This window comes from Malurus melanocephalus, unplaced genomic scaffold (assembly GCF_030028575.1).
Source record: "Malurus melanocephalus ecotype Western Australia unplaced genomic scaffold, MMel_1.1 scaffold_28, whole genome shotgun sequence".
Lineage (NCBI taxonomy): Eukaryota > Metazoa > Chordata > Aves > Passeriformes > Maluridae > Malurus > Malurus melanocephalus.
The window spans coordinates 3,737,525-3,746,677 of NW_026623260.1; the positions used below are offsets into that span (position 1 = coordinate 3,737,525).

Below are 9,153 nucleotides of genomic sequence, written 5' to 3' on the forward strand. Positions count from 1 at the left end.
GACTTTAATGGTGAAGACGGATGGATGCAAAGAAGATGAAAGCTCTCAGGTAAGGGCAGGACTAGTGACAGAATTTCTGAGGCAGTGCCGAGGGCACCTGTGCTTCAAAGGCAGCACAGGAGAGAGGACAGCTGCTTCTGAACAACATGCAAAAACAAAAGGCATCCTTCTGTTGCTTTGAGCCCACAGTGCACTCCCTCAGATTTATAACAACAAAATACATCTAAAAATTAAGTTTCAAAATCCCCTCTTTCAAAAACCAGAAAGTCACTATTTTTTTTTTAAACAATAAACACAGGGAATAAGATGATACTGCCATTGCATTCACAGGTGAGTRGGAGCTAACTGGGGACTCCAATTGTCCAGTTTTGGACTTGGACAAAAAAAATGCCATACAAATTTAATCAATCAGAATATGCATATTGCAGTGATGAAGCAGGCCACACTTCTTTAGGCAGGCATCCTGGAGAAACTACCAGTCCTCTAAACTAACATTAAAAACCAGGAGCACCAGGATTTCCACAGGAGCCTATGGTACATATARCCTACTATATAATGGATGCTGGTGCCTTAAATTCACTTCCACAGCTCCAAGTAAATTACATTGTGAAACAGCTGGATGGAACTGTGCCAACACCCCTAGAACTTCCAGTAGGAAAACATAGAAAAGACACTTGAGAACCTTCCTACTCCTGTTGTGAAAGAAGGGATACTGTTCCAATCCTTGTGCTGTCACTAGGGAAACACAATTTGTATTGACAAAGAAACCAGTATCTCTAAATAAATCATGCAGAATGGCTTTCTTCAAGGCAACTGTCAATATAGAGGAGTGGCTCTGTTCAGAGACTTTTCRAACTCAGTGGAGTAACACATGTGGAAGTCTTACATCTTAGTACAGYCACAGTCACCAACATCTCCACACTGAAAGGAAATACAAATACAGCGAGGTTCATCTCTCACAGTAGTACTGTCATTGCTGAGTGCATTTAGCAATTTTCATATTACRCTTTCACCAGCTGCTAAGTGGTACATTTTAGTGCCCAGATCTAATTAGCCTGCTACAAATGGAACTTTTATTATATAACTTGTTGCTTTTCCTTTTGAAGAACATTGGCTGTACTCTTCACCACCATGATTCTTCCTTTCTACTTTTATCAAGTTAAACTGGAAATATAAATGTATTTCTACGCTGCTTCAGATAGCATGAGAACTTTAATAGCACATTTGTAAGGAACAGGATTCACCAAGATTCCCTCACCTATCAGGAATGCCCAGTCTCTTGACACTTCTGTACACTGAAAGAGTATTTGCCACATGACGATAATTAAACCAGAATCGAGATGTACACACCTTGGAAAGAAAAAAAAAAACAAACCACATATTAAATAGTGTCAAAACATACAAATTGATCTGGCACATTGCATCGGAAGAACACAATTACAGGACTATTAAAACAAAAGTAGTAACAAAAAGAACAGAAAGAACATAGTAATATCAAGAAGCTCATGATATAAGCTATATAAATCTTTGTTGTACCAAAGCAAAAAATACTGAAAATAAAACTTTTAAAAAAAAAGTTCTTAGTATATTGACTCATGATAAAATTGTCATAAACCCTAACRAAATATAGAAAGTGGCGCTTTGGGGAATAATTCAGCAACAGTAAATGGATAAGCTAATTTTTTTCATTTGCTTTCTCCTTATCAAATGGAAGAAAAATCAAAGGAAGAGTTCTCATCTCAATAGCAAACCCATTCTGGGAGCATTCTTGCACAAAGGCACAAGTGAATCAATTCATGCAGAAGCCACACACAGGGGAAAATGCACTGAGGACATTTGCATTTAAGGAGTCATATATAATAAAGTAAGAGCAAAGTGAGCTCTAGACAAACTCTGAATGCAAATTCTCAGAAACCTCCAGTGAGCTCAGGTTCTACTGTTCTAACAGGCAAACAGTCAGGGTTCAGTCATTCCCTGTACTTAAATGCTCCCTAAATCAGGTATTATTCTGATTCAGAGATTTCAAAAACTTCTAAAAGAGGTGAAACCACAAAAACAGAGATGCAGGAATAAGCCCTTAGATGGCTTTTTAATTTTTCAGCTTTAAATGTGGAGATAGAACTGAGTTGTAGCTTAAGTGATAATAAAAATTCAACCGAAAGGATCCCCTTGTGTGCCTACCACCCTGTCACTCAGGAATTAAAAAAAAGCCCACAGGAATCAGTCAATGAGAACATCTGCCTTTTAGCAAGATTTGAAACTCTGAAAATTAACTGTGACCAATTTAGCTGAGGCATTTCAAGGCACCATCATCTGCCCCTTGCCTCCATTACCTCTCTTAAAACATAGTGGAAAGTGTGTCTAAGCTTTAAACACAGTTATTCACATTGCAGCACATTAATTCAAGMAATTGATGAGATGGGATTGCAGTATGGTCCCAGGTTTGAAGTGCCTGACAGCAGTAAACCCCTGTTTTACTGTTTAAAAAATAAGTAGCAATTGTTAGAAAAGTTAACAATGAACTACTGAGAAAATATAACCAGCAAAAAATCTGTTCAGGACAGAAGGTATAGCTCCTTGGACCTAATTTTCCACCTTCTTTGTGTGTTTTTATAGGGACTAAAAAAAGCATCTATTCGTTAATAGCATTAAAATAGTCTGTTATGTTTTAATTGCTCCAAGTTTGTACATTGTAGAATATAGAAAATATTCCTTCTAATTCAATTAATTACTGTTAACTTGCCTTTTATATTGCTCAATTTTAGTATCTGGAAAACAAACAGCTGCTACTGAGTAATTACAATACTGTTCTGAAACAAATTAGTCATTAAGACCTGAATTGTGATTAAGAACCAATTGTGCAACATGATTCAAAGCTAATAAAAGTTCCATAACAAAGGAAAGAAGAAAAAGGGCAAGAACAGTTGATCTAAACACTATGTTGCCTGAATTGATTTTATTCTCAGCCTGTTACACAAGTTAGCAGATTGAATAAGAACAAAAATGAGATATAAATTCTACCTTTCTGGTAAAACAGACCAGACTTCCCTCGTATCAGAATTACATATTTTTTTAATACAAAGTATGCTAATTTAACTATTTTAATGCTTTCAGAACTTCTGTTTTATGAAACCTGCCATGTAGCTAGACACATTGAGTGCATGAAATTCAGTCATATTGAAAATATAATTTCATTACAGTGTAATAAATTTGCAGGCACAATTTCAAATCTATTCATTTCCAAATGTTTATCTTCCCATTTCTTTCAAATGAGCAGGACTCTTGAATAACTGCCGCAATTATGGGCCCTGATGAAAAATCATCAATTTTATTGGAGGAAAACCTGGACMATGCTTACCAAAACTGCCCAGTTATTTGTATGTCCACTTCTAAAAAACTGTTCAGCTTGATCCTGAAAGATGAACAAAATTTTAGATTTTTCAAGAAAAGAAAGAAATCACTATAGTTTTGTTACTTCCATAATAGTGTTCAATATATTTGTTTACCACAAATTAACACTGAATAAACCTTCAAAAAGCTACAAGAGGTCTTTTTCTCTGTTTTGCACATTTCGTGTGAATTAACTGCTTCAAATCTTTCCCTGAAACTTGCCATGAAAATGAGAGAACTATTAGTCACTTGCAGCTTAGTTAAAACAAAAAGCCCACACACCTCTAYTCCAAAGGACACTCCAAGAACAAAATAATATGATTTATTGACCAGTAGTTTCACCCTCAATGAGAAAAGGGGTTTGGATTCAATTCAATTCTATTTTTAAAAGCAGGTAAGGGAATCTGCAGTTCTAACCCACTTTAAATCCAAGATGGTTACATTTATCTTCCAAAATCAGAATCTATGACAATAACCTTCTGTATAATCTGTGTTCTCCATGGTTCCTACTTTCCTTTGCCAATGATAGGGCCCTTTTTCCTTAACAGAGAGCATAAATTAGACACAAAAAGGGGCTAAGACTTCACAAAGGTAAGGGAATGAGCCTGTCACAGGGCAAGAATCTACATAAGGTGACTCTTAAATCAGATTTTATTAACTCTGAGGGCTTCTGGCATGATGCATGTACCCTTACACAAAACACGCAGTAACAGAAATAGTGTTTGTTGAAGTACACATAAAGTCTATTGTCTTTCAAGCAGCAAAGAATTTTTAGTTTAATTAGCCACCCAAACATTTTCAGAATATTTCTATTGTTGGGGGTGCGGGGTGTTTGGTCCTAGTTGTAATTAATTTCAAACATAATAACTTGTTAATAATGCAGAATTCAAAAGCAAACAACACTCCAGATGTAGCGTGGGCACAGCGCATTAAGCTAATTGCTGAAAGATGAAATCACTCCCACCTGACAAACCCACTGACACCTGCCGTGTGCCAGCGCCTCGCACCTGCGGGACGGGCACCGCAACGGGCCCGGGCGGCTCCTCCGAACTCCGACACCCACTAGAACTTACAGAGCGTAGCCAGAGAGGAACTGAGTTTCAGAAACCCGCAAGAGGCTGAAAAGTCTGGGGTTTTGTAACTTTCAGCAGTTTGAACACGGTACGTGCGCCTGCTGAACCTACCACTCCGGTGCTCCCGGCACACGGAGCCCCGCGGATCCGCCCACAGGGCAGCGCCGGGCGGGGCGTGGGGAGGGTCCGCCCGCCGGGGAGGCAGCGCTGGGGACCGCGGCTCAGATCGGTGTCCATCGTACCAACACGGTCCCCAGCGCCTCCGGACAGCTCCGCGGGTGCGGTCCCTGGCTGCGCAGGGGAGCGGACGGGGCACCGGCAGCACCGAGCCCGCGGCGCCGCCCGCCTGTTCGTTCTCAGCCCCGCCGCTGCTCCCCAGCCCCGTACCTGGAGGCCGCCGGCCAGAGCTGCACCGCAACAGCCCAGCAGCAGCGCGGCGGCGGCGGCACGGGCCCGAGCGGTGCCGGGCACGGGGGCCGCCATCTCAGCCCGCCTCTCGGGCCGGCTCCGCGCTGCCGGAAGGGAGGCGGTGTCCTGTGCGCAAGTTCCGCGGGGCGGGGAGCGCCGCTGGCCGGTTCCCCTGCCTGTTCCCAATGCCCCTCGCTCCCTCCCTGCCTTCGGAGGAGCAATGTCCCGCTCTAGCCCKCTTTGGCAGAGCAGACACGGGCCTGGCAGCACATGTGGCTACACGGGTTCATCGTGCTTCTGTCATGAGCCGGTGCTGGAAAACAGCGGCCGCGCATCTCGCCTTTGGCTGGGTTGGCTCCTGCAGCCGTCCCTCTCAGCCCCTTCCAGAGAATCAGTGAAATCCCTGGGCTCTGTTGGGGTCACTAAGAGGCCAGGGCATGGCTAGCTGTGGTGTGGGTGTCCTCAAGTCTTGGTGGCCACAGGGCTTCCTTGGAGAGTGGAGGTGAAGGCTTGGGGCCACTTTTAGCGAGTGAGAGAGTGGGATCCGAAGGTAGATTTTTCTATTTTTTTTTTTTTCATGCAGCCTTGCTATAGCTTTGCCTTCAGTGCATGCATCCCTCAGAGCTGACATACCGTCTATTTTTTATTTCAATCTATTGAACTACTTGGTATGATTCTTTTATTTCCACTATCTCATCTTGTCGCTGCTTTGTTCAATTGCTTGATGCCTTCTATTAGTGAAGATGCTGAATCTGCCCTGAACCATGGAAGCTATTTCCTGCTCTGTGTACTTGTCACCAGTAATGACTTTCTCAGACAGGAGCATATTTCCATGTATTGATGTTGGAATTTCAATAGCATCACGTTTGGTGTTTTAAAGCATCACTGATTTCCTTGACAAAAATAATCACATGTTGTTAGACTGTACATAATCCCTTTGGAGCACTATAGCCACCAGCTCCTGTTGTGCCTGAACCCATCTCCTGGGTGAGCCTATTGGAAACCTACTGAGAAGTGCTGTAGTTGTCAGTCTTTTCTGCCTCCTTGTAAGCTGCACTGTTTATTTTATGACAGAAAACTAAATTAATTTAGGGCCAAGCTTAACCTTTTTTCTTGCCCCTTCAAATGCTTCCAGTTGGGTCTCTTCGTCATTCCATGATGTGCTCAAGATGTGTCAATAATTCTAAAACATCTCTCCGAGCATGTATTCATGCAGTTTGATAAACTGGTGAGTTGATTTCTTGCGCTTTGACTCAGCACCTCAGCACCTCCACCATGTGAAGCTGGCCARAAAATGTGACAGAAGGTCTGAACCTCTGACTGAATTTCTTTCAGTTAAGCTTACTTCCTTGCTCTTTGTATTCATTATAAATATTCATCCTTTGATAACATGGATTTTAGTCCACACAGATATAACATGGATTTTAGCTTTTCACACAGATATAATGTCAGCAGCTGTATCCTGATGATGCATGGTTGAACCAAACATCTCCTGATGTTTATATCATATTACAAGTTCTGTCAGATGTGTCCAAAAGGTGACTTTCGGCTTATCAAGAAACATTCCTGACCCAAGAAGTAATGAACATCTTTTCTGTGAATAAAATTTAAAATCATCCTATTTGCTTAAAAGCTCCTGAAACTTCTGAAAATTGTACTGCAGGTGACCTTATATTTTTCATTCTCTGGAATGCTTGATTTTATAGATGTAGTAACATTCTGTTAAGGTCACTCTGTATGATGTGCTATTTAAGAACATAAATGGAAAAAACCCTCATGTGTCATTGGAATGATATAAATGTAGGTTATCCCTTGGGGACTGTGCAAACAGACATCTACTGCTTGTGCTGAGCAATTAAGAGCTGTAGCAAATTTTCTGTACCTGAAAGATCACTTGTGTTTCTCATGGTTACATGTAGCTGGGTGTGCAATCTGACAGGAAGGTTCAGCTGGCTCCTGTAAAAAGATGTAAAAGCATAGCTGCAGACTGCAGCTCTTGTGTCCCCTGGTGTCACCTTCAGTGTGTGAGCAGTGTTTGGATCAACTACAGCCACACTGCTGGGATTTGATTGTAGGTGCTCAGGTCATGGTGCTGCCTTTCCATCCCAGCACAGAGACAGCACTGAGTTAGGGCAAACTCAGTTGCACAAGCTCACTGTGCATATTCCAAAAGAATGGTCGTTTCTCCTTCTGATTTATATGTTGTGTAATGCAGTGCATCACCTTTTTAGGTCTGTCTCAGATTTGCATTCTGAATTCCGTTAGACTGTTTGAGTGTATATTCTAATGGATCTGTTTCTCCTTCTGGCTTTTACTTCTTTGCAGACTCATTCTTTCATGGGCTTCAGTATTCATCAGACATGCATGAGTGTGCCAATGCTTCAGGCATTATTCCTGGAGGTGGTATCACTTCTCCTTTTTTTCTCTGGTAAGACAGTACCAAAAGCTTTCTCCTCATTTTTTTCATCTTTATTCCCTTAGGCAGAGATCTCACWACAGACTTGGTGTTTGCTTCCATGGCTGTACGGGATTATTTTTTTTTGTCTGGAACTAAAGCTCTATGCTGTCTGCTTCTGTTTCTTCATTCTTCTTTGTTTTTATGCTAATAACAGTATTTTCCATGCTCTGAGTGTCTTCAGCTTGACCTTTGCCACAGTGTGTCTTGTACTTCATGGCGAGTAATTAGAAAGGACACTAAATGCGTATCCCAAAATGATTTGTAATTAAAACAACTGTTAAAAAGCTGCTGTAACTGCAGCTGGTATTCACATTGGTGCACATCTTGGTGCCCTTCCAGATTCTTTCCTCCTCCAGCAGGTTGCTCAGGCCCTAATCCTCTAATCTACACTCTCTTGAAATTGCCCTTTGTGAGCCATCTGTCAGCTTACTTCTGTCCAGCATGGAGCAAACAAGCCTTGCCATGCACTGAAGAGGAGTAGCAGTCCCACGTGGAACCCCAAAAGCTCCTGAAACAGGGATTTATAATACTTGAGTTCATCTGACACTTTTTGATCACAAATTTTGTTTTTTTTCTCTACCAAAATACTAATTAAATATTTGTAATTTTTTTAATTAACCCTGATTATATTCCTATTTATATCATAGTGTATCTCTTCCATCTTCTGTACTCTTGATCACTSTTCTGTGTCTGCTTTCCTGTTTGTATTAGTCTTGCATGTACTCTTTGATAATTGTCTACTGTATAAGAGAAAAAAATATATCTTTGGCTGTATTTATTATGCTTCCTAAAGAAAAATTAAAAGAAGTTCTCGCAATGATGTAAGTCAACAAGAGCAATTCTTGAGGAATCATCAATAAAAGCTTGACTCTACTATCTCACTTTAAAATGCAGATTTATTGCTTTSTTCATTTTGACTGTCAATACAACARATTWAAAAAATGCCCAAACAAGTCTACTGTAGTTTGGTATCTCAGCTGCCAAAATGGCAACAGTAATTAAATTATTGATTGATCTTCCTCATTTGGGTTTTTTTCTCCTTCTGTTGATGGAAGACTGGCTTGACTACACAATGTTTGTACTTTGAAAATATTTACAATAGTAAATTAATATGAAAAAAATAGGCAAAATTAATATGGTGAGAATAATATATAGAGAACTTCCAAAGRAAAATTATTTGAAAGAAGCCTTGCTTCTAATTTTACTGAGCTGAAACAGATGTACTCAAGTGTGTTTATCAATAGAATCTCTTTATACTCTGGCTAAACACAGTAGACCATACACTTATGTTCATCCATAGCATCAAGAGGCTTAATTCTACTTTGGAATCAAACTAGACAGTATTTTTTACTGTTATTTACAAAGTGGAATTATAGACATAATGTTTTACAGGCCTTTTGAGGTCAGAATAGAGCACAGGCAAAAACCTTGAAGCCTCCAATGAAATTCAGTTGACATTTGTTCTTAATGAATTAACCATCTACCTTGTCATCAKTTCTGTTCTGTCATTAATGATGTAAATATTAGCAGGTGGGCAATTTACATACTGTTGAATTGTGTAATAAACCAGTATTTCATTTTCAGAAGACATGAAGTTACCAACCATTCCAACAGTTTRTTCTGTGGGCAAAAAAAAGGGTGAAGTACGAGAAAACAAAACATGGAGAAACAGTGGCAGCTTATTGAGATAGTTTGTTAGGYTGATAGTTTGCATCACATTTAGTCTTTGTGCATCAGTATTTTTCTCAATAGAAAAGCTGAAAATACTTTCTCAAAGAATTATTGAAGAGCAAAATATGTGAAAAATACAGCAGTAACCCCCCC

The 9,153-nt window shown here is 40.3% G+C and overlaps 1 protein-coding gene across 1 annotated transcript in view; it reads right to left on the reverse strand.

Moving 5' to 3' along the window:
- Positions 1-4,986, reverse strand: part of PIGK (phosphatidylinositol glycan anchor biosynthesis class K) — a 64,038-nt gene extending 59,052 nt beyond the window's left edge. Inside the window, exons 1-3 of the mRNA XM_057363563.1 lie at positions 4,851-4,986; positions 3,359-3,412; positions 1,259-1,350 (exon numbers count right to left, since the gene is read on the reverse strand). Coding sequence (XP_057219546.1) covers positions 1,259-1,350; positions 3,359-3,412; positions 4,851-4,946 — 242 coding nt within the window. The 5' untranslated portion in view covers positions 4,947-4,986. The remainder of the gene's footprint in view (positions 1-1,258; positions 1,351-3,358; positions 3,413-4,850) is intronic.
- Positions 4,987-9,153: the final 4,167 nt, after the last annotated feature.